This window comes from Danio rerio, chromosome 7 (genome assembly GCF_049306965.1).
Source record: "Danio rerio strain Tuebingen ecotype United States chromosome 7, GRCz12tu, whole genome shotgun sequence".
In the NCBI taxonomy this organism is placed as follows: domain Eukaryota; kingdom Metazoa; phylum Chordata; class Actinopteri; order Cypriniformes; family Danionidae; genus Danio; species Danio rerio.
In genome coordinates, this window is record NC_133182.1 from 38719386 (window position 1) to 38744993 (window position 25608).

The 25608-nt window shown below is 34.9% G+C and overlaps 1 protein-coding gene across 5 annotated transcripts; it reads left to right on the forward strand.

Moving 5' to 3' along the window:
- The first annotated feature begins 24 nt into the window (after positions 1 to 24).
- Positions 25 to 25388, forward strand: slc7a9 (solute carrier family 7 member 9). 5 transcript variants are annotated; one of them, XM_073908786.1, is made up of 14 exons: positions 25 to 615; positions 3422 to 3556; positions 7598 to 7746; positions 9045 to 9192; positions 11102 to 11344; positions 16614 to 16739; positions 17001 to 17100; positions 19296 to 19340; positions 19979 to 20102; positions 20367 to 20470; positions 20551 to 20647; positions 20792 to 20941; positions 23288 to 23462; positions 23672 to 25388. In XM_073908786.1, the coding sequence occupies exons 3-14, from the start codon at positions 7642 to 7644 to the stop codon at positions 23731 to 23733; spliced, it is 1479 nt and encodes a 492-aa protein (XP_073764887.1). In that variant the 5' UTR covers positions 25 to 615; positions 3422 to 3556; positions 7598 to 7641; the 3' UTR covers positions 23734 to 25388. The 5 variants fall into 5 exon arrangements, with proteins under 5 accessions (XP_073764887.1, XP_073764888.1, XP_021333602.1 ...); XM_073908787.1 differs by lacking the exon at positions 25 to 615 and adding an exon at positions 1957 to 1996; XM_021477927.3 differs by lacking the exon at positions 25 to 615 and having other exon boundaries at positions 3026 to 3556.
- Positions 25389 to 25608: the final 220 nt, after the last annotated feature.

A 25608-nucleotide genomic window follows, 5' to 3' on the forward strand; every position in this document is an offset into this window, starting at 1 on the left:
AGCAAATCAGCTGTGGTCAGGACAAATCTACAGAGATACAGCAATTTAACAAGACTGACGCTATTGCAATACACCTAATCGATTAAAAAAAAAAAAAGCCTGTCTGACTATTGCAGCATAATTAGGACAGTCCAATAGTTCTCTCCATAATAGCACAGCACTGATTTAGAGCAAAATTATAATCCAGCAATCACTATGCACAGTGTTGTAGCAGTGCGTCTCAGAACTGCAGTCTGTGTGCATGTGTACAAGCTCACTGCAGAAATAGAGCACTGCTGGTTAGCTGTAGGGTATAGATGATAAATTTCATAGATTAGCAGTGGTGTAATATTTCAGCTGATTGTTAACCGTTTATTGATTCATTGCTGTGCTTTAGCTATGTCTTCGTTTGCTTTGTTGATTTTATTTTACTGACTGGCTGTTTTTAATGTGGTGCATGTGTGTTTGTTTTAATATACATCAGTTATGTGAATATGTTTATGTGATGTGAATGTTTACTGATAGAGTAGCCCAGTGAACTGGAGAGTTGGAAGAAACATGCAGTGCCTTTGCTTTGTTATAAATCAGGATAAAAATGTAGGACGACTGTCTGCAAAAAGATACAACTTATCACAGGTAAGAGGAAGAAGGCATTATGTGTGTGTAAGAGAGAGCGTGTGTGTGTGTTTGTATGCTTATGAAAATGTGAAGCACATCTCTGCAAGTCCAGGTCACTTGTTCTCTTTCACAGGCCCAGTGGACTGAGGTTTTGACAGCAGAGGAAAATGACAAGGACATCTTATAACGTTACTGCACCTTGAGTTCCCTCGAAGCCAATGAGCAACACACACATGTTTTTACAGCTATCTTTGGGGGACTTGTCTTTTTATTGTTTTTATTCTGGCCTAACACTATTTTCCATTTTCTAAACATATACTAGCTATGCCTTGCAGGAATATTTTTGCATTAAGTAATCAAATTATGTATTGTTTTGTGTCATAATAATATTTATTTTTTTCAAGTTTGGTGTAAGGTATTGGTTTTACTCAGGAGGGAACATTTGGTCCTGACAACAGAAGTTAATCGATAATACACTCATGTACATACACTACCTGAGAAAAGTCTTGTCGTTGATATCAATTGTAAGAGCAACAAATAATAACTTGATTTCTAGTTGATTGTTTGAAAAAGTTGCAGGTCAATTTTCAATGAATCATCTGTTGAATTGCATCCCAATCATCACAAATACTGCAGAAGACCGATTTTTAAACCCACATGGAGCCAAGATCCTCATAGAAATCAGTCATGTTTGGTGAAGGAAAAATCATGGTTTGGGGTTACATTCAGTATGGGGGCATGCGAGAGATCTTCAGAGTGATGGCAACATCAACCACCTGAGGTATCAAAACATTTGTGCCGCCCATTATATCACAAACCACAGGAGAGGGCAAATTCTTCAGCAGGATAGCACTCCTTATAATACTTCAGCCTCCATATCAGAAATCCTGAAAGTAAAAAAGGTCAAGGTGCTCCAGGATTGGCCAGCCCAGTCATCAGGAATGAACATTATTGAGCATGTCTGGAGTAAGATGAAGGTAGAGGCATTGAAGATGAATCCAAAGAATCTTGATGAACTCTGAGAGTCCTGCAGGAACGCTTTCTTTGCCATTCCAGATGACTTTATTAATAAGATATTTGAGTCATTGCAGAGATGTATGGCTGCAGTCCTCCAAGCTCATGGGAGTCATACACAATATTAAATCTTCTTCCACTGCACCATGAGTTTATACTGTACATTATTTCTGTTGAGTGACAAGACTTTTGTCAAAGCAAAGTCAGACCTTACTGTCCTAATTAAATAATTAAAGGCATAATCATATTTTAGTTAGGTAAAATAAGTGTAATCTAAAGGCCTTTGCCTTTCATATAAGCCACTCCTGATACCAAATTATCATCTAGAAGTCAAGTTATTATTTGTTTTTTTTTAAAATTAGATGGGGGACAAGACTTTTGTCAGGTAATGTATACCTCTCCAGCAGTCTTATTCTTCATTCTGTGAATTGATTCATAGTACTCTCACTCCTTCACTTAGTGCAGCAATTAGTCATCAGTTTTAAAAATAGACATGTTTAGTTGTTTTTATAAGGCCTTTATTTAATTATATAGAGTTTCTTGTTTAACTGTGCTGTCTTAAAGCAAAGTAAGGCAACAAAAGTGATGCGTATTATAAAGACAGAATTTAGCCTAGTCATTATTGACTTTGGCCTGTTCAATCAGTGGAACAAACAGAAAATGTGAAAAGTAGTGCTGCCCTCTACTGGACATTACTATTAAGTATTGGATTAAAGCATCACACTGTTTAATACATAAATGAAAAAAGGCCATAGAATTAAAAAATTGTTCTGATGAATTTGCACTCTCAGAAATACAAAATGCAGTCACTGGAAGTATTTTTTTTTTTTCACCTAAAGGGTCTATTTTAGTTTCTACTGTAAAAAATAAATAAATAAATGTACCTTTTGAAAAAGTACCACCATTGTACTAAGAGTGTGTGACAGATTTTGTGACAGGCCATCAAAATCTCAGTATGAAGTAAAAGTCACAGTGTACATTTAAACACTGCAGATTTACAGCTGCTACTTAACAGTTAAAGCCGATGATGGAGGAAAAGCTTGTTAAAGCTGTCCTCTGGGATGGTCTAGAGTTATAGTTTGCTCCTTATCTAGGTTAACATCTCAGTGTAAGGTCAGCAGAGTCATTTTCAAGTGCTCAATCACACTATTGTTGTGCTCTTGTGATTGGAGACTGCAGTGGCAGCCTTTCATTGAACAAATATAAAACAAAAAGTAGTACACTTTGAGTAGTATTAGCTAGCTGTATTATAAGTAATATGTCAGTGCAGATTCATTTTTAAACAGTACATTCGTGGTTTATCCATCCATAAAAACCATAGTAATCATCCACTGATTAGTCTGTCTGGACTGTAATAAATATAAAATGCAATTATCTTTCATATAATGCCTTTGACTAATTTTTAACGACTGCTCCAACAGATTATGTTTGTTTTTGTTTTCTATCAAGTGAATTCTGCACATTGTCATTTATTCTGACTCTTTCTGCTCTGAGTGTTCTGAGCCAAGTGTTTATAGTGATTATAGTGAGATCTTACTGGCAACTTTGAGGAGTTATCAAACCACATCTCAGAAACAAAATAAAACAATAAAACATGACCATGGGTCACATAAACATTTACAGAACTTTTAAAACTAAAGATTTTAATGTATAGCTCATTTTGCCCTTATGAACATAACATAATGAACTAGTTTGGAGTAATTCATTTTCAAGTGATTTTGAACAACTAGTTTCAAAGTGATTCGGCCAGAGGATGTGTTACATAAGCATGAACTTCCCTCTGGGATGTGTTTGTTTTTCTGTGTTTTAGAGTTTCACGTGAAGGAGGGATGTGCACAGTTAGTCATCTGTTACAGTGTTGGGTTAATTGTTAAATGTGAGCAATCTCTGCTGTTATCACTTGGAGATTCAAATCTGACTTGGGGATAAGAAGTAGAGCCCACAGGTAAGGAACTGTCTTGATATCTTCATAGTCTCTATCTCTCTAAAGATGCCTGTCAGTGTATTGCATGCCTTTAAAGGTTCCTTGATTAAAAAAAAAGTGAAAATGAAGGGAAGTATAATATTGACAGTGAGCTGCCGTGACATCCTCCTCATTTTGCTTAATATCTGCTAACTGTTAACACAGAAATTTTAGGAAATAAAAAACTCTAATGCAGTCTGTTAATAATAATATAAGAAAATAACTCTGCTAAAGTTATAAGTCATTCATCTTCTCAGTGTTTATTTTGTTGACCTGTATAGGTGTTTAATGTTTATGAAATTTACAGGTTATGGTATGTTGAGTTTAGGAGTTGTTTAAACACTGCTAGTTGCACATTATAGTAAAGCAAGTTGACATTATTGTTCATAGAAAAACTTTACAATACAGGTGTAGATGTTACTTTGTTAATATATTGCATGGGCCGATATAAGATTCTGATGGTATGATAACCTTGGACAAAAAATATTACGGTTTAACAGTTTCATGTTATTGTGATAACTGCTCTAAAATAAGATCTTTTTAAATGTCTGGGTAAAAACAACAATTTTTCCCCCTTTGAACGCAATATATTTTATTTTGAAAAACATTTATAATATTTTGGAGCAGTAAACATGTCAGTCTAAATAATTGAAATGAATTATTGACTTCTGCTGTCTTCACTTGTTTCAAAAACACAAATTTCTTTACAATTTAAAATGACATCTTTTGATATCTTTTCTGCTGGAGAAACTGTTTTCCTAAAAACTAAAAAATAAATAAAATTAAAGTAAACGTAAATAAAATATTAAATAAATAAAAAATCCTACATATATCTTAGGAACAGTATAGCAGAAAATTTTGCCGATATTTAAAACTTTACTTTTCCAAACCGCGGTATACCTTGAAAACGGTTATCATCCCATGCCTAGCTGTATCACGCTGTTAAATTCATGTTCATGTGTGAATAACGTCTACCTAATTACTTGTTAGTACATGCTGTTAATTGATGTATTACTTAACATTTAGGTTTAGCTAAATCTAACCAACCTTATGAGCTCATGGGCAGTTAATGTATAAAAATGTCACGAGTCATGACTTTACTTGGAGGGGCACATCTCCATTAACTCATCCTTAACTCCTCATGAACTCCTGTGTTTAAACTGTTTATGTTGATGTTGACAGAACACTTTTCTGTTGTTATTCAGTGTAAACACACTAGACGGACATGCATAAGGAGTTCATGAGTAGTTAATAAATGGTTAATAGTGATGTGCTCCTCCATAAAGTCATGGTATAATTATACATTAACATGTCATGAGCTCATGGTGGTTTATTTAAGCATAAACTAATGTGGTGATAAATACATTATTTTACAAACTATCATGTACTAACAAGTAATTAAGATAGTCGTTATTCACACGTTCATGTTGTAGTTAAAGTTAGCAAGCTAGCGCATGCCTTAACTCATCATTAGTTCATGATAAAGTAATGTTTAGTTTACAAATTAACACATCATTATTGGTGTACTGTTATTGTAAAGTGTTACGTATTTATCTACAGTATAGGGTTGATTTCTACATACATTAATATTTTTTAAGCAATTCAGAGTTTAATAGATTGTGATGAGTATATTACAAACAGTCTACTTTTTAAAAAGTTGATTATGTCAAATCAAAGTAAATTGCAGAAAAAGGACATCAACGTGTCACATTGACATTGTACCCCAATGTTGGGGGTCATTGCATTTTGGGTGGAAATGAAAATTGGGTTGACATCAGAACCCAGTTTCCAAGTTGGACAGATGTTGGATTTTGGTCACTCTCCAACACAACCTAAAATCAACCAAATGTCAGTGTCTAATGATGTTACAGCTTGATGATGTGTGGACGTTATCACTATGATGTCTGTCAGATTGATGTCAGGATTTTGGTTGCCATACTTGATGAAAAAATGTCAGACAAATGTCTGACATCAATGTCGTTGGTTTAAGTCATGTCAAACATTCCTGGAGGGCCGCAGCCCTGCACAGTTTAGTTCCAATCCTAATTAAACACACCTGATCAAACTAATTGAGTCCTTTAGGCTTGTTTGAAACCTACAGGTAAGTGTGTTGGAGCAGGGTTGGAACTAAACTATGCAGGGCTGCGGCCCTCCAGGAATTAAGCTTGACATCCCTGGTTTAAGATGTTGGCTTAATGTTGGATTTCGATCACTTACCCACACAACCTAAAATCAACCAAATTTTAATGTCACTTGATGTTGTTATTGGACGTTAAAATAATGTTGTCCTTAAACGCTGGCTACATTGAATTTTGCTCATCTAACATCACGACCTAAACCTAACCTTATATTAACGTCTTATGATGTTGTGTGCCTGCTGGGGCACATCTTTTTAATTTTCTTTACATAAAATTTACTTAAAGCTTCAAATTGAATCTTGTGAACATTTGTAACTAGATTCATAATTGCTGTAAACTGCAAGAAAATGTAAGATGAGAAAGTATTTTTAGGTGGTGCAAAGAATTGCTCTGTTATTTTTATCTTAAATGCTTAACGCTCATAAAAAGTATTTTATGTATTAGTGTATTACACAGCACCACGCTACAGTATTTAATGCCTGATTTCTTTAGAATTCTAATGCCAATGAATAAAAATAAGGCGAGTACATCGTTCAGAGAAGTTTATGACTGTATAAAACACAGCATAAGGCATTTATCCTGGACATCATGGAGCTTGCTCTGCTCCACAGGCCAGTGTGTATTTGATCAGTGCCTTGTACTGAGGAAGTGCTTTTGATGTGAGATGCTTCTGTGTTTCTGGTCAGTCCTTGGCTTCTCTCTGTCACCCCCCAAACCATATCAAGTGTCTCTTTGAAAGGAGTATTGTGTTGGTCAGAGCCTGCTCACCTCCAGCCAATCCTGCTGCCTCTCCTTCTCTGTGTCACATGTTTTCTTCAATCACGCTCAGTCCGAAGAATGACTGAACTTTGAAGGTCCCGCCCACACTTGTTGCCTTATTAAACACATGAATTTTGGGAAATGGATCAGAACTTATTTGCTGGAAAAGCTGATAGCACTGCAGGTTTGTCTTTCGCCTTGAGTTAAACATGATTCTCTTGTGACGGTGGAATTGGTGGCACTGAAAGTAAGCTTGGGTTTACCTGTAGTTTGTCTTTGTTAAAATTGCTCTGAGAGAGAAAATGTGTTGCATTATTTATTAATTTGAAATGTTTGTAGATCGTGTGATGTTAATTGTGTGCAGTGGATGATATATTCTGCGAGCATGATAAATGTTTGCAAACAGAATAATCAGCTTATCTAATGTGTGTTTGTTTAAATAGTTAATCTTTGTGTTAAGTGAGAGTGTTTATAGGGCTACATAATGGACTGTTCAGATAATGGCAGCACAAACGTATCTGCCTCCAAATCAATATACAAATCCCATTTAATTTACTGATGCTATTTATTTTCAGTAGCTGCTTGTAGGCATCAGCCTTAGTCTTTAAACTGTAGAAGAGAAAAAACAAACCGTTTTACAAACACTTCAGGATTGTAGAAGTCTTAAGATGAGTTTATTAACACAACACATATCTTTACAAGAAATGAAACCAGTGTTACACTGAAAACACATCACAAATATTATGTATGTTGTGTTTTACTTGCTTGCCTTCAGATTTTTCTAGTTAGCTCGTCTTGATAATGGTATAAACTAGCCTTTGATTATGGCACTGTTGTTGCTAGGAGACTAATTAATCTGAATTAAGGTGCATGCGGAGCAGATGTTATTGTGTATGAATAAACAGATGTGTCAGAGAGTTCATAACATCTTACTTTAGTCACATTTATAATGTCTTTAACCTTGACCTTTTTTTTTCGTTTGAAGTAACCTGACATGTTGAATTACACTGTGGATGCTAAGAATATTTTATATTCTAACATTCAGGCAACTCTTGTTAGATTTCTGTTCAGGCTTAGTTTCCTTTTCTATTATTTATTGATTCATTTATACTCTCTATTTAATCAGGCTGAAAGCTCAAAATTAAAACTGAGCTGTTGATCTTGTGAACAATGGAGGAGGATCTGAAAAAGACGAAAGCAAATAATGGGAGCGTCTCGAGAGCCGTGGAGGCCAAGAACCCAGATCAGCCTAAAGCAGCAGTTCTGCACCAGGATGTGAGTATATGAGAAAGACAATCTCGCTCATTACACATCACAAGAATGTAAAGAATGTTTCACGATCAATGATTTCCACCGATGTGAATGAGTGTTTAAAGGGTTTAACTGTGGGTCAACCTGGCAGTGCCTGTCGCCATCACTGTATGTAATCCTTTCCCTTCCTGACCCGTCTGCCAGAGTCTTTAGTGACTTCTATTAGACAAGTTTAACTATTATATGGACATGTGAATTCAGAAGGACATGGAGGGCCACATTTTAAAGGATTTCTTTTGCTTGTATCTCAGAACTAATGCAAGATGACCTCTTGAGTGTATTTTTCATATTTTTTTTATTCAATGGGGTAAATAATAAGTGAAAGAATCCTTTAATATGTGTGAATGTAACCATGGGATGTAATCGGGCATGCACAGATATTACATTTTTCATGAGATGAATTATGACTGTTTACATCAAATTATTTGTTTTATATGCTTCAAGTGAACTTAGACAAGGCAATATTAATTACACTGTAATACATACATAAATCCAGTGTCTGTGGTTGGCAGAATGTCATAAAAATGTTAAAGGTTTTGTGCATTGAAAAATAATTTCACATTATAAAATGTAACATTACACTTAATGTACACTCATTGGCCACTTTATTAGGTACACCTGTCCAGCATTTCTGGTGCGACATTTGGCTGGTTGGGTCAGAATTTGGCGTCAACAATATGAAAGTGTGCATCCAACCTGCCTAGTATCAACGGTTCAGGCTGGTGGTGATGTAATGGTGTGGGGGATATTTTCTTGGCACACTTTGGGCCCATTAGTACTAATTGATTTCAATCCAATAGAGCAGCTTTGGGATGTGATGAAACAAGAGATTCGCATCATGGATGTGCCGCTGACAAATCTGCAGCAACTGCGTGATGCTATCAGGTCAAAATGGACCAAAATTTCTGAGGAATATTTCCAGTACCTTGTTGAGTCTATGCCATGAAGGATTAAGGCAGTTCTGAAGGCAAAAGTGGGTCCAACCCGGTACTAGTAAGGTGTTCTTAATAAAGTGACCGATGGGTGCACATAACTAAAAAGGGAATAAGAATTAAATGAAAGTATAATAGCAGTTGTAGGCTAAATATTAAAAAAGGACAACAAATCATTATGTCTAACAGATAGTGATGGAGTGCCAAATGTGTCAAAGCAGCTGATAGCCCATGTTTTATGGATTGATCATGCGTCCCGCATTTTAATATCATGCTCTCAAGTTACACAATCATGCAAGCAGTCACTGACTTTTTGACTGACTCTTTCAGGTGGGTCTGTTGAGCGGCATCTGTCTGATAGTGGGTACAATGATCGGCTCGGGCATCTTCATTTCCCCCAAAGCGGTGCTGGAGGGAACAGGAGCCGTGGGTCCATGTCTTTGTGTGTGGGCAGCTTGTGGAGTTCTGGCCACCCTTGGTCAGTATTCACCAAACACACCCTTTATCTAAAAAACCTTCACAAGCCTGATAAAGGCTTATAACACAACAGATAAATGCCTGAGATTAAGCATAATCATGTCATATTTGCTTTGGCTGTAATAATCACTCTGTGTGACATAATATGATTCACTGTTTCTGAATGCTAAGGGAAAATAGGTCAGTGCTAATTTATATGGGTCCCATTTTTTTTAGGTGTTTTTAACTACTATGTAATTACATCAAAGCTAGGCTACAGCGTGATTGTTCCATTTATGTCATGTTGCAAATCGATTTTTGTAGTTATTAGGATAGAATTTGAAAATGTTTGGTCCACTTTCAACCAAATTGCTTTCATAGTGTTATCAATTCACTAAAGACCGATTACTTTCTGTCTACTGACCTCATTCATAAATGTACATTAAAATTTAATTTTTTGGATGTGAAATTTTTTTTCAATAAATAAAATTGGGGAAAAAAATTGAATTTTAGCAGCATTTGGCATAGTTAAGTGGCAACCAAAAGCTCCTGTTGTCTGTGTTGTTTTCAGTGGTGTAAAGTAACTAATTACAAATACTCAAATTACTGTAATTGAGTAGTTTTTCTTAGAAACTGTAATTTACTGAGTAGTTTTAAAAATATGTACTTTTACTTTCCCTTGAGTACATTTTAGTGCAGTATTGATACTTTTACTCCACTACTTTCCTTCAACCTGCAGTCACTACTTTATTTTTTCCTGTCTATGGTGATTACAAAAATCCGTCCTGTGATTCCTGTCCAATCAAATTGCACAGAAAATAATTCGCATCACAATGAACTACCTCAAGACATGTGCACTTTATAATTGCAGAAAACTGTTTAAAACCATTAAAAGTGTCCAAGAAGATGCTCAAAATCTTTACACGCATTGACCCAGAGACTGTATAGATGCATGTCACTGATGAAAAGATGACTGAATGGTGACCTTAAACACCTAGCAGGCACGTCGACATGACATCAGATTGACATTGTGTTGTGTGTGTCTATATATATATATATATATATATATATATATATATATATATATATATAATATTTAATATATAATATATATAATATAATATTTAAAAACATACTTGGTTAAGGGTAGGAAAAGACCTTCAGTTAAAACGTACAAACAGGATTATTATTTCCCTTGTCTATTTTTAATTGATTTACCAAAAAGCATGTTTATTTCAGGTGTAAGCAAAACATTTTAGAACCTCTTTTACATGTGTTATTTTTATAGTCTGCCTACCCCTATTCTTATTTGTTTTAAAGTAGCAGGGAGACATTGTAAAGATTTGTGGAGCTCAAATTATGCAATTATAACTATGAAAACAATGCTTCGTTTTTATTCTAAATCAGTGACAGATTTACTTAAACTGCTCTGAACTTGTTTGAGATGTGCTGGAGAAGACTTTATAAAGATGAGTCAAATAGTGAAGGTTCTCGCATTGTGATTGGTCAATATAAGATCTTGGGCAAAAATTAATGCAGTTGGGGATAGAAATGAACCTAAAGACATTGCATAGGTCTCATGATTATTAGTTCACCCCATAATTAAAGCTAAAAGTGGTCCAACCAAATATTGTTTTTTGGGCTAGCCAGTGTATTTTGCTCAATTCATTGTTCTTTTACTGCATAATATCTTACAAGTTTCTAAATCTTTTGGCTGAGATTATAGTTGGTCAAAGTCAAGGAGCTTAATCAGATAAATTTACCCAGTCAGTCTTTTTAAGTCACATACTGTTCAGAAAAATTCCTAAGACACAGAAATCCTCTTTATGTTAATACTGACTCTGTCTGCAGAAGACCTTTTGCTAATGGACTCACTGACCTCAGCTTGAGCACTGAGAAACTAAGAGCTTTGCATGTGTGTGTGTGTGCAGGGGCCCTCTGCTATGCTGAACTAGGCACAATGATCATCAAGTCTGGTGGAGAATATCCATACTTGATGGAGGGATTTGGGCCAGTGCTGGCATACCTGTACTCCTGGACCACCATCATCGTATTAAAGCCTTCATCCTTTGCCATCATTGCCCTAAGCTGTGCCGAATATGCTTCCACCCCATTTTACCCTGGATGCACTCCTCCTCAAGTGGTCACCAAGTGCCTGGCTGCAGCTTGCATCTGTAAGTAGAAGTCTAGATCCTGTTTATACACTGTTAGACCTTACCAGGCTTTTTTACAGTAGAACACTGGCAACACTGTTGCCAGCTACTCACTGTAAAAGTTTGGTTACAGTAAGTAACTGGCAACAGTGTTGCCAGTTAATTACTGAAACTGAACCATTACAGTGAGTGGCTGGCAACAGTGTTGCCAGTTGTTTACTGTATCCGAACCATTGCAGTGAATAGCTGGCAACAGTGTTGCCAGTTAATCACTGTAATAGAGCAGTAGTGGTAACTAACTGGAAACTGTGTACAGTTAATTACTGTACTGTAGTGTTACAACTCACAGCATTATACTGCATACACAATAGTATGTCAAGGTGTTACTAAAATTAATTAGTATTCTTGCCTTTTATTAATTCTTTAAATTAATTAAGTTGTAAATTCTGACAAATTTATTTTATTGTTTTGGCAGCAAACAAATATAAAACAGAAAACGTATAACAAAATTAAGAAATCAGCAGATATAAATATCATCTTACATATTACTGAGCCACAGGTCTGCACAGCAAGGCTGCAGTCAAACTAACGTTTAAGCATGCAAAATTCTGTCATATGGCTCTGCGAAAAGGAGTGGGATTAAACAAAATATTTAGAGATTGAAAAAGCAAGCAACTGGTCCATAATTTTTGTTCAGAGAGGTCATGGTTTGATCTTTGATTAGTCTCAAGCAATCACATGATGTGATTTCACAGTTCAGAGTTCTCCAAACTTGAACTTTCCAATGCTGCAAACTGTAAAATTTGTCACATGAGCATGCATTCCAGGTCTGCAGCATTTACATGCGTATGAATGGAAGTCTAAAGGGAGAAAAGTGCAGTGTGACTGGGACTTTAAGCTGTAACTCTAATTAAACACACCTGATAAAACTAATTAAGGCTCGTTAGAAATCTACAGGTAATGTTGAAGAAGGGTGGGAACTAAACTCTGCTGCCCTGCAGTTCTCCAGTAACTTGGAGTTTGACCCCCATGGTATATAGCAGGGGTGCTTAATCCTGTTCCTGGAGATCTACCTTCCTGCAGATTTCAGTTGCTACCCATATCAAACACACCTGCCTGTAATTATCACGTGGTGTTCAGATCGTAATTAATTGGTTCAGGTGTGTTTGATATGGATAGCAACTGAAATCTCCAGGAACAGGATTAAGCACCCCTGGTATATAGCATACTTTTAAAGCAACTGCTAACATTTATCACAATCACATCACACAATCACACAATCACACAAGTGCTGCAGTGAAATGTGTTACTCTCTCCTCAATGCTGACCATGCAAAAAAAAAAAAAAAAAAAAAAACTGAACAGCAAAAAACAAAATAATTATTTTAAATTTTAAAGTTTTAAATAATTAAAAACTGTGTCAAATCTCAAAAAGTTTAAAATAATTATAGAAAACAAAAATAAAGTTGGCAACACCGAAAAACCAAAGGATCCAATCTTTTATTGTTATAATTATCTCATGACAACAAACTTTTTTTATTGTTTCAAATATAAATTCATAGATGGAAACACAGCTCTGAAAAATACTTAGCAACAAACTCACAACCTGGGACCTGACAGGGGAGCTTTTGTGTGTGGATGGCTATGTGTATCTATGTGTATCATGTTTTTGTGATTCCCTGTGATGATGTGCACATGTTACCTTACTGAGATGATGGAATTTAATTTTGGCTTAGTTGCCAGAAAGATACACACAACTGTTAGCATCTGTACATTATGGCAGTGTGCAATATAAAATAAATACATATACTTAAACAAAAGTAATGTAAGAAGTTATATGAGGAGAGGCTAACTAGCTAACAATGTAGCTTTCAAGTACACAGTTCAAGATAACAACAATATAACTTAAAATACAGCCTTATTTTATAAACCCTCAAAAACATTTGAACACATTTTACTTACTCATTTAAGATTCTTATTTAAGCCTAAAACATATCAGACTCAACATCTGAATTGATAGACAGAGAATAGAGCACACTCAGCAGTAAACAAATCAAACACCTGGCTCTCTTAAAGGGCCAGCATTTTCTGAAAACTCTTTCTAACACCTTTGTGTTTAGAAAAAGACGGACAGCCTGTGGGAGTGTGTGGTGATGCCTAAATCATTATTTGTTTACAGTTATTTACTGCACAATCTACAGAGTAACAGTGCAGTTATACTAATTAAACACACCTGATCAAACTAAATCTTAAGGTAGTGTGTTGAAGCAGGGCTGGAACTAAATTCTACTAGGCTGTGGCCTTCCAGGAGTTTGACACCCCTGGTACATAGCATATTTTCAAAGCAACTGCCTACATTTATCACAGTTATGCACATATCGTTTAATAAAAACAATAAAAATATACAATAATACAAACTTCATCCATAGAAAAATAAATAAATAAATAATCTGATTCTCATGTCGTTCCAAATCGGTAGTAAAAAATAATAAAAAACACAACAAAGATCATGATTTATACATTTATTTAGGAAAGCCTTTATACTGTTAATGGCACTTTTACTTGCCAGTTTTCCAGATAAATTCATTGAGTCTCTGCAAAAATGTATGTGCGTGTTGTTTAAGATATATATATTTTTTGATAACACATTTTTACTAGTTATTTAGCAAAATACTAATATTCAGTTGAAAGTGCAATTTAAAATCTTAACTATAGGTCGAACTAGGCAATTAAATTAGATTAATTATAGAAAAAGTAAACAAAGTTATAAAAATTATTGTGACAATTTCTTTGCACTGTGTGAATATTTTTTGCCTTTAAATGCATTTCGTCCATATCTTACACTTACCTTTTAATAAGCTCTGTGGCATTGGTTGACTCCTGATACTCAATGTTAAAAACATAAAAGGAACCAAAGAAAACACAGAGATAAAATAAATATAAAATAGCAACATAAAGCATCAGAGTAGATGGGGCAGTAATGGTTGAACAGTCATTTACCATTTATTATCACAGTAAATATCTGTAATGGTACATAGAGTAAATTACTGTAATTTATTCTTTGGACTACAGAATTTCATACAAATCCTGCTCCTTTTACAGTAAAATACTGTTTCCTTTCATTACAGCTAAACGCTGGCTATTTTACAGTTATTTACTGCATAATCTACAGTAAGGGTTAACAGTGTATGTAAAGAAAATCTCTGTTCAAATCAATTTGGTTTTATATATAATATAATGTAATATAATATAATGTGATATGATATGATATGATATGATATGATATATGATATAATATAATATAATATAATATAATATAATATAATATAATATAATATAATATAATATAATATAATATAATGTGGCGACGCAGTGGCGCAGTAGGTAGTGCTGTTGCCTCAAAACAAGAAGGTCGCTGGTTCGAGCTTCGGCTGGGTCAGTTGGCATTTCTGTGTGGAGTTTGCATGTTCTCCCCGTGTTCGCATAGGTTTCCTCCGAGTGCTCCAGTTTCCCCCACAGTCTAAAGACATGCTGTACAGGTGAATTGGGTAAGCTAAAATTATCCATAGTGTATGAGTGTGAATGAGAATGTATGAATGTTTCCCAGACAAGCTTGAAGGGCACCTGCTGCGTTAAACGTGCTAAATAAGTTGGCGGTTCATTCCACTGTGGCGACCCCAATTAATAAAGGGACCAAGCCGAAAAGAAAATGAATGAATGAATAATATAATGTAATATAATATTTAATTTTAAAGTAGTTTTACAGAAAGAAATTATTATTTAAGGATTATATATATTTTAATTAAAGGATTATTTCACATAATAATTAAATTTCTGTCAATAATTACTCATTCCCATGCAATCGTGCGAGACTTTCATTCAGTTTCCGAATTAAAATATTTGAGATGAACTCTAAAAACCTCTCTCAGCCTCTATAGACAGAAACAGTCCAAAGTTATTCAAAGTCTAGAAAAAGAAACAAAAATGGTCAAAACAGTAATCAGAAGAAGCTGAAGAACTCTTTTGTGCACCAAAAAAAAAAAAAAATTGTTCAAATATGTCTTTCACATCAGATTGTTGTGTTTGTTTACTACATTGCAATGCTGACAATAATGGCATTACATCATCCTCTATGTAGTAAACGTGCACTTTTACCTGATGCAGGACAGAAAAAAGGTCAGCAAAATTGTATTTCACAAAGTCACTAGGACTGCTTTGACAGACAAATCTCTTGGTTCAATTTCTGGGACCTTTTACTGTCTACAAAGAAAGCGGGAACTCTGAGATTTCATATACTCACAGTGGTAACTCACTGAAGCTAAGTAGGGCTGCGCCTGGTCAGTACCTGCAAGGGAGACCACATGGGAAAGCTAGGTTGATGCTGAAAGTGGTGTTAGTGACACCAGAAGGGGGCGCTCAACTTGCAGTCTGTGTGGGTCCTAACGCCCCAGTATATTGATGGGGACTCTGCTCAGTGAGCACCATCTTTCGGATGAGATGCTAAACCGAGGTCCTGACTCTCTGTGATTGTTAAAAATCCCAGGATGTCCTTTGAAAAAGAGTTGAGGTTTAACCCCTGGCCAAATTTGTCCACTGGCCTCTGTTCATTATGGCTTCTTAACCATCCCAGTATCATAATTCCTCTCCTCTCCATCAATCAGCTTGTATGTGGTGTGAGTCTGGAGCAATATGGCTGCCGTCGCGTCATCCAGGTGGATGCTGCAAACTGGTGGTGGATGAGGAGATTCCTCCAATATGTGTAAAGGGATTTGAGTGTCCTATATAAAAAACACTATATAAATGTAAGGTATTATTATTATTCATCTAAAATATTTTAATTTGTGTTTAGAAGATGAATGAAGATGAGTAATAAACAGAATAAAAAAAAATTGGGGTGAACTGATCTTATAAGAGTGACCCCGGATTAATAATGGGACTAAGCCGACAAGAAAATGAATGAATGAATGAATAATCTTATTAGAGTACTGTGGTTATCTGAGATTAGTACTGTGTGCCAAATTAATGTCTTCTGGTTATTAGTATTTTTAGAGTATTTTATAGACAGAAACAGAATTCAAATACAGAAAGATCAGAGTAGCTGATGATTTAAGCAATACCAACATTCATTTAACATGTCTGTAATAGAGTGGTGAGCTTCATTTAATGAAAGCTTGGCTAGAGGGAAGCATCTGAAATCTAGATTTAAATTTGAACAGTTTCCAAACAATCAAAAAAGAAGAGATTATTCTGACCTCATCTGCTGTCTCACATGCTCTCTGTTCTCTCATCAGTAATAATTACTCTTGTCAACTGTCTGAGCGTGAAGCTGGCCTACCGAGTGCAGAACTTTTTCACAGCAGCCAAACTCTTGATTATCATCATCATTGTGGTTTCAGGCATTGTCATGTTGGCTCAAGGTAATGTTTACTGTCTTATATCTTATAACTCTTTACTGAATCCAGACATGCGACTTTGAAAAGACCATCTTATAATTATTCAGTCAAACGAATCGCAAACAACTGCATTGTGATAACAGATAAAGAAATTAGTTTGATTACGCTGTGACTCATTGTATGGCAAGCAATTACTGCATATGTGTGTTGAGATAAAGGGACCTTATCTGCCTTATCTGTAAATGTTCAAAGACCAATAAAACATGTCCTTTAATGGTTTTTCAGGCAATACCCAGAATCTCAGAGACCCATTTGCAGGGGCAACAACATCATTTGGAGCAATTGGCCTTGCGTTTTACAACGGTCTTTGGGCTTATGATGGATGGTAAATGATTGATGGCGTCATATAATGTTGCACGTGTGGCATATGAGGATGATGTTAGGCAGCAGTGGAAATCTTTTATACACATTCTAGTGTGCTCTTTGCTCTAAATCATTTTAGGAAAAGGAACTAACCCCTTCCTGAATCTTTAAGTGCCTCTATTATGGATTATAAAAAGTCCTAATTTGGTTTTGGGGGTCCGGCTGATATGCATGCAAGCTCAAAAAACACTTTCATTGTCCTATAATATGCATTGTTATAACTATTGTGATTGGTCTTCTGGGCACAGCATATGTAGGTAGAGAAACTTCCATCACCACTTATCAAACAATGTTGAAGCACAAGCAGCCATGGTACTGAGTTTATGTGTGAGCCCAATGCGAGAACACATTAATAACTCAATGCAGCTACACCAGCATACTGATCGCTCACACTTTATTTTGATGAAGTTACATTGCATCTACATGCCAACTAATTCTCATTAAATTATCAATAGACTGTTAGGTTGAGGTCAAAGTTGGGATTAGGGTTAGTGTAAGTTGACATGTACTAAGTTTCTTATAGTCAGTTAAATGTCTGTTGAAGGAGAAAAAAATCAGCAGATATTAAGCAGACAGTTTACTAACAAACAAATGGGCCATCAAAATAAAGAGTAACACTTTATAATAACTACACACGATAAATCATTTATTAAGCATTAACTAATAGTGAATTCATTATTTGCTAAGCATTAATTTATAAGCGTTAGTATGCAGTTTATAACTGCAGCTACAAATTCTCTATTCTTGACTTATAAGCACCTATATAATGTGTTCAATAATTGTACTTTCATACTTAGTTAATGATTTATATTTCATCACTAAATTAAGTATTGCATTATTTACAAACCATTTGTATTTAAGAGTAGTTGAGGGTTTTTAGGATCATTCAGAATGAGTTAGTAAATGATTAATAAACTATTAAAATCAACATTTATATGTCTCATTATTCAGGCATGATATTCAATGCTTTATTAACTTAACTTCATCTAGTTTTGTGAGCTAATCTAAAGTGAGGACTGTTTATGCTTTATAAATCCCTTATAAATGACAAATAAAGGTTCAGTTAAATTCTAAACAGGAAAAATGACATTATTCATTCCTATTAATTTAAAGATACACAAACGAAACTGTACTTCAAATGAAAAATAATTTTTTGCCACATTATCTTAAATAAAATTACTGTAGAGTTTAAACATTGCATCTTATTAAATTATTACATTGCTGTTGTTATTTTATCCAGCTTTGTCATATTTTAACACTACTGTTATTTAGCAATGTTTAAACTTTACAGTAATTTTACTTTTTAGAAAAGATTGCAAAGTTTATAGTTCAATTGATTCTAAGCCTTTCTGAGTCATTTATAAGGGCTTTATAAAGCATAAATAGTCCTCATTTTTGATTAGGTCACAAAACTGCATGAAGCTGAGTTAATAAAGAATTTATGAACATATTAGTTAACTATTACTATATGCCTGAATAATAAGATATATAAATGTTGATTTTTAATAGTTTATTATTCATTAACTCATTTTGAATTATTCTAAAAACCCTCAACCACTCTTAAATACAAATGGTTTGTAAATAATGCAATGCTTAATTTAGTGATGAAATATAAATCATTAAGTATGAAAATACTATTATTGAACACATTATATAGGTGCTTATAAGTCAAGAATAGAGCATTTGTAGCTGCAGTTATTAACTGCTTACTAACGCTTATTAATGAAGAGGTAATGCTTAACAGATAATGATTTCACTATTTGCTAATGCTTAATAAATGCTTTATAGCATGTAGTTATTATAAAGTGTTACCAAATAAAGTGTTACCTACTGATCTATTCTTAACCATAACTCCTAATAAAAAACTACATACATTCACTATTAAATGACACAGCAGCAAAGTAATCACTATGAACATTGACCATGCAATGCACCAATAGATGTGTTGTCAGTATGTGTCAATACATCTATTGATATTTTGGGAAAATGCATAATATATAATGTTGCAAGTCGATTTATCTTTATTATTGAGTTGTCATTATTAAGCTGCCAATTAGCATTGCATTACATTTATACATTAATCTTATGACAATATCTGAGATGGGTTGACGAACACCAATTAATATTCAGTAGAAATTCTCTTTCCTTTTTCCACAGGAATCAGCTTAACTTTATTACAGAAGAACTGAAAAATCCATACAAGTAAGAGTAACAGGAACACATTAAAGGTTTAATCAGTTGCATAATTACCTATAGTGTTCAGCATATATGAGTACACCCCTCAGAAATCTCTCTTTTAAATTCAAATTTTAATAGGAAGCTCTACAATATTATATTTGTGCATATGCATTAGATTAGTCAGTACTGAGGCCAAATCTGGAGCTTATCTAACAAAATAACTTACATAATGATACAATAACTAGTACAGCCAAATTGATATGTTATAGAAACATATTAAATACAAATTTTTAAAAAAAGAGGAAAAATCTAGAAGCAACAAATATGAAAAATGTAGTTGAAATTTTGTAGGTTGTCATTTTTTTGCAATATTTATCTTGAATTTAATTGTATTATCTTTCAATTTCTAGATATGTTTGGTGACTAAATATTATTTTAATAAATATATCTGTTCAATAAATCTGTTTTGTTTAAATGCACCAGAATACATTGCCTATATTCACTGAGATATGGAGAAAAATATTCAGTTTCAAAATGAGGTGTACTCAATTATGCTGAGCTCTGTATGCATGTCAGTGTTTCCAACATTAAATCTAGTCTGTCATACAGTTTTTCAGTGTTAGCCATGAAGGCCTTGTTGAAAGTGTCTTGTTTTTAAACAGAAACCTCCCCCTGGCCATCATTATTGGGATTCCTCTGGTGACCGTGTGCTATATAATGGTCAACATTGCATATTTCAGTGTCATGACCTCAACTGAACTTCTACAGTCTTCAGCTGTTGCTGTGGTGAGAGTACTATAAAATCTGGAAATATCAGGCCATTGTTAATCGTCAATGTACAGATATACTAAACTAAACAATTTCAAAAAAGATGTATGTAAAAAAATACCTTACCATAAACATTCACAATTGGAAACGTTGTAAATTATTCATAAAGAAAGCATTAATAAAACTCCCCATGTCATCATTCATTAGAAGAAAATATCCTTTTAATGTAAATTGATTCTTGAGCTGTATTTTACTTAACACTCTGGGATTTTTTTCTTACAGACATTTGGTGACAGAGTGCTGTACCCACTATCATGGATCGTGCCGGTGTTTGTGGTCTGTTCCACTTTTGGTGCAGCTAATGGGAGCTGTTTCACCGCCGGCAGGTCAGGAACTTCAGCTTTATAGATTAAACAAAAATTGTCTTCTGAGCCTTATCTTACTCTCTGCCGTTGTTGTTTGTTAGGTTGACATATGTGGCGGGCCGTGAGGGTCACATGGTTAAGATCATGTCTTACATCAGTGTGAAACGTTACACACCTTCTCCAGCTCTAATGTTTAACGTAGGACCTCAATCAATTCTTTCAGTATATTTTGCATAGTAGAACAAATGTGATGGTAAATGTAAACACGTCTTCTTTTAAGCACAGTCAGTAACGATTTGTTCGTTTTGTGAGGCAGTATTTGTTCTTGTGTGTGATTTTCAGGGCATCGTGTCAATCATCTACATAATGCCAACAGACATAAACACCCTCATCAATTACTTCAGTTTTGCTACGTGGCTTTTCTACGGGCTCACGTGTCTGGCACTCATCGTTATGCGATTCACTAGAAAGGACCTCAAGAGACCGGTCAAGGTTAGAGCACGTTATTCATCATCTGTGACATCATCATTTTACAATATGTGCCACCTCAAACTACTTTAACAAATTATGAGCATCAAAAGCTTTTCGTAAGAAGACCCAACAATATTTCCAGCAGTGCAAAGGTTAGCCAGATGAGAAGCTGAGAAGCGTAATGAGAAGTGACGCGATTTTGTTTTTATGATTGTCGAGAATGTCATTTTTATTAATAATTCGAATTTATTAGTGTAAATAATTTAATTTTCTGTTTTTATTTTAGTTGAAGCCACTGTATTGTTGTGTCATTTTTTTTTTCTTTAAATCCCTTTATAGTTTATTCATTTGTAATTCATTTTAACACAATATACTTTTTTTCAGTTAATGTTTATTATGTTCCTGTAATAAAACTTTTTGTATAAGTTTAGTTCAGTCAAGATGTAGCTGATTTTTCAACTTCTAAAAGTTGAACCCGTGGTCATTGGTGTTTTATAAAACTCGAGTTAAAAATACAGTCAAAAACAAAATTAATTTCCATTGTGCTCCTGACTATAAACAACATTATTAGACCTGAAGTACAAGCATTCTGTAGCATAATGACATCACATGGCTGCAATGTTTTTTTGTTTTTTACCCTGAAACTGCAAGTAGATGTTGACTTGCATTTTAAAAATCACCAAGGTCCACAGTTTCAGCTAAAACTCTACTTAAAGGTTATTTTTTAATTGCCTGAGCGTGGCTAAATTAACAGCAAATGTGACAAATTTAACCTTTAACCAGCCCTGTTATAAATTAATTTCATTCTTACAGAAGAGGTGTGTTAAAGTGAAAGCTAGTTTTTTTGTCCACTACCGAAATATAACAAGAACATAGCATTCTGAATGATGATACATTATTCAGATATGAACTACATAATACACACGGTGAGCTCAGAAAGTACTCTTTGTTTTTCACTCTGTTATATTGAAGCCATTTGCTAAAGTCATTTCAGTTCATTTTTTCCTCTTTAAAATGTACACACAGTAGCACATCTTGACAGAAAAACCCAGAATTGTTGACATATTACATGGTTCTACGTATTCAGACCCTCTGCTCAGTATTTAGTAGAAGCACTCTTTTAATCTAATACAGCCATGAGTCTTTTTGGGAATGATGCAACAAGTTTTGCACACCTGGATTTGGGGATCATTTTAGATGCAATTCCTCTTAGTAGATCCTCTCCTGTTCTGTCAGGTTGGATGGTAAATGTTGGAGGACAGCCATTTTTAGGTCTCTCCAAAGATGCTCAAGTGAGTTAAAGTCAGAGCTCCGGCTGAGCTATTCAAGAACAATAACGGAGTCATTGTAAAGCCACTCCATTATTTTAAATGTGTGCTTAGAATCATAGTCTTGTTGGAAGGTAAACCTTCAGCCCAGTCTGAGATCCTGAGCACTCTGGAGAAGGTTTTCATCCAGGATATCCCTGCGCCTGGCAGCATTCAACTTTCCTTCAATTGCAACCAGTCGTCCTGTCCCTGCAGCTGAATAACACCCCACAGCATGATGCTGCCACCACCATGCTCCACTTTTGAGCAGTGCCAGGTTTCAATTGAAGCCAAAAAGTTCTATCTTGGTCTCATCAGACCAGAGAATCTTCATGCTGCAACTTCATGCTGACTTTCATGTGTTGGGCCACTCTGCCATAAAGCCCCGAATAGTGGAAGGCCACAGTGATCTTAGGGTTCTTCTTTAGCTCTCTCACCAAGGTTCTTCTTCCCTAATAGCTCAGATTGGCCAGGCGGCCAGCTCTAGGAAGGGTTCTGGTCATCCCAAACATCTTCCATTTAAGGATTATGGAGTCCACGGTGCTCTTGGGAACCTTATGTGCAGCAGACATTTTTTGGGACCTTGCCACAATTCTGTCTCTGACCTCTTCAGCCAGTTTCTTTGACCTCATGATTCTCATTTGTTCTGACATGCATTGTGAGCTGTTAGGTCTTATAGACAGGTGTGTGCCTTTCCTATCAAGTCCAGTCGGTATAATCAAACACAGCTGGACTTGTAGGTGCAGAACTATCTCAAGAATGATCAGAAGAAATGGACAGCACCTGAGTTAAATAGACAGCAAAGGGTCTGAATACTGAGGAGGACCATGTGATATTTCAGTTTTTCCTTTTTATTAAACCTGCAAACAGGTTAACAATTCTGTGTTTTTCTGTCAAATTGTGTTACTTTGTGCACATTAAAGAGGAAAAAATGAACTTAAATGATTTTAGCAAATGGCTGCAAAATAACAGAGTGTGAAAAATGTAAGGGGTCTGATTACTTTCTGTGCCTGCTGTATTTATATTATGTATGAAAATGAGGGTCTTTTGCTCTCGTCAGGTGCCGATAGTCATTCCTGCTTTAGTGGTGGTGGTGTCCTGTTACCTGGTTCTTGCTCCCATCATTGACAAGCCTGAGTGGGAGTATCTGTACTGCACAATGTTCATAGTCGGTGGTCTTCTGTTATATGTACCCTTCATCCACTATAAATTCAACTGGACCCGGCGCTTAATGAGTGAGTAGCTGGTCATTACACATTTGGATACAATCGAGTGAGCAAAATGTTTGTCTATCTTAACTTATCTTGCCTATAATAACTGCATGTTGTTTTTTGCGGAGTAAAAGTTTCCTTAATGTTATTTTAGTCAATGTTCAATAAACATTTAGTGAAGAAATGGCTTGATAATTAAATAGCTTCTGGTAAATAGCTGATCTTTTCTGCAGGGCCGTTCACCATGCATCTTCAGCTGCTGCTGCAGGTCGTCCCGCCGGAAAAGATCGAGTGACAGATGTCAAACCTGAGGTCAGACACTGATGTAATAGCCAGTAATGGACAAATGTGGATAAAGGATCTTTAAAGGGAACTGCATGCTGCATATGGACAGATTTTATTTTTTTATCATCCTTATTTTTTATAACTAACACCAGAACACCAGCTGGTTTTACATATGATGTATGTTCCCCGGTCACAGGGTTATCTTTTTACTTTGAAGAATACCGCCTAACACATCATGAATGTCTGTAAATTATGGCAAATTTAAGTTTATTTAACTTATAATTGTATTGTTATATGCAGGTTTGTTGTAAAGTAATGCAATGATTATATTTGTGGACAGGTATAAACTAGTAATGGTGAAATGAACTATCCAGAATAAAATGGTCTTCTTTGAATACTAAACAAATGTTTTCATTCATAGTTACTAAAGGACCAGCAGCACAGTCTTTAAAGTCACTCAACTCATAGAAAATAAAAGGACTTGCAGTAATGTGGGACTTTATTTTGCTCACTATTCTTAGATCCTAATAAAGTGCAACCAATGATGTTCTGAACATTTCATTTTACAGTTCATCCCAATTATTTTTTTTACAAACGATTGTAACCAATTCTATACACTTTTGTTAAAGCACTAAGTAAACATTATTTCTTATTTGAACATAGTTTTGTAAATAATTTTCTTGAATTCAGAGAAAAAACATGATTCAATCCTTAAAGTAAGCAAACAAAAACTTTCTTGCCCCGCCCACTCCCATGAAGCAGCACGAATAACAAACAACAAATAATTAGATGCATATTATGCATCTTCTCCTCACGTCTAGTTTTCTGTATATTGGGGGTCAAAATGTCCAGATGGACAAGAGTGACTTTTATGTGTAAGTTGAAATGAACACATCTGTTTACATTAGTATCAAAAACAAACAAGAAAAAAAAACTTTTCCAGTCATTTTTTTCTGTGATAACCAAAAACTGTGCTGGATTATTTTGTCTCTGATGCCCTCTTGTGGAGAAAAAACATCACATAAAGTTGCGCATGTACTCGTGTTATCGAGGATGATGCTAACACAACTAATACACTTAAATATGGAAACTCCAAATTAAAACTTTTGCATTCAAATATGTACCTAGACATGAAAATATCTCCTACTTCCATTTCCAATTAACTTCTAAATTTACTATATTTTTGTATGTATATCAAGTTAAAGTGTGACAAATGTAACAACATCTTGTGCTATTAATATTTTGCTTTTTAATCTAAGTTTTGGCCAAAGATTACTCAGAGAGAGAGAGAGGGGGGGGGGGGGGGATGAAGAATCGCATTTAAACAATTCTTTAAATGCAGTGACTATGGTAATTCACTGATGTAATGCTTTACAGGATTGTATTTTTGCTCCACATTAAAGCCATCCTGTACACAGTCCTGTACCCTTTGTCTTTGACTGATTTTCTTTTATTTTTTGCTGCGAATTAAAGTTTCTCATATTGTGAATCATCTTGTTGCTGCTGATTTGCTTAACTTTTGTGTAATCGCTATGAAGCAGGAAATACTGCTGTTAATAACCAAACCGTCACTCTTGCACTCTGTACTTAGAAATACACCTCATACCATAGAAAGCATATGGGTTAATATGGGTTTAGTCTGATTGAATAATAAATGATTTCTCTGATCTCTCTGATTTCAAGCCTGTTATTTACCACACAGATGTTTGTGGCTACTATAGTCAGGGATATTGGTGTTGGTATTTTTGCATTTGGTTGATGTCATAAATCACTATGTTTAATTAATTTTACTTGTAGTATAAATATTCTTCAGTGCGAGAAAAAAATATGTTGAGGTAAATGTAGTAATGAGACGTAATCATTCATCCCTTGCGGTAGATGACGC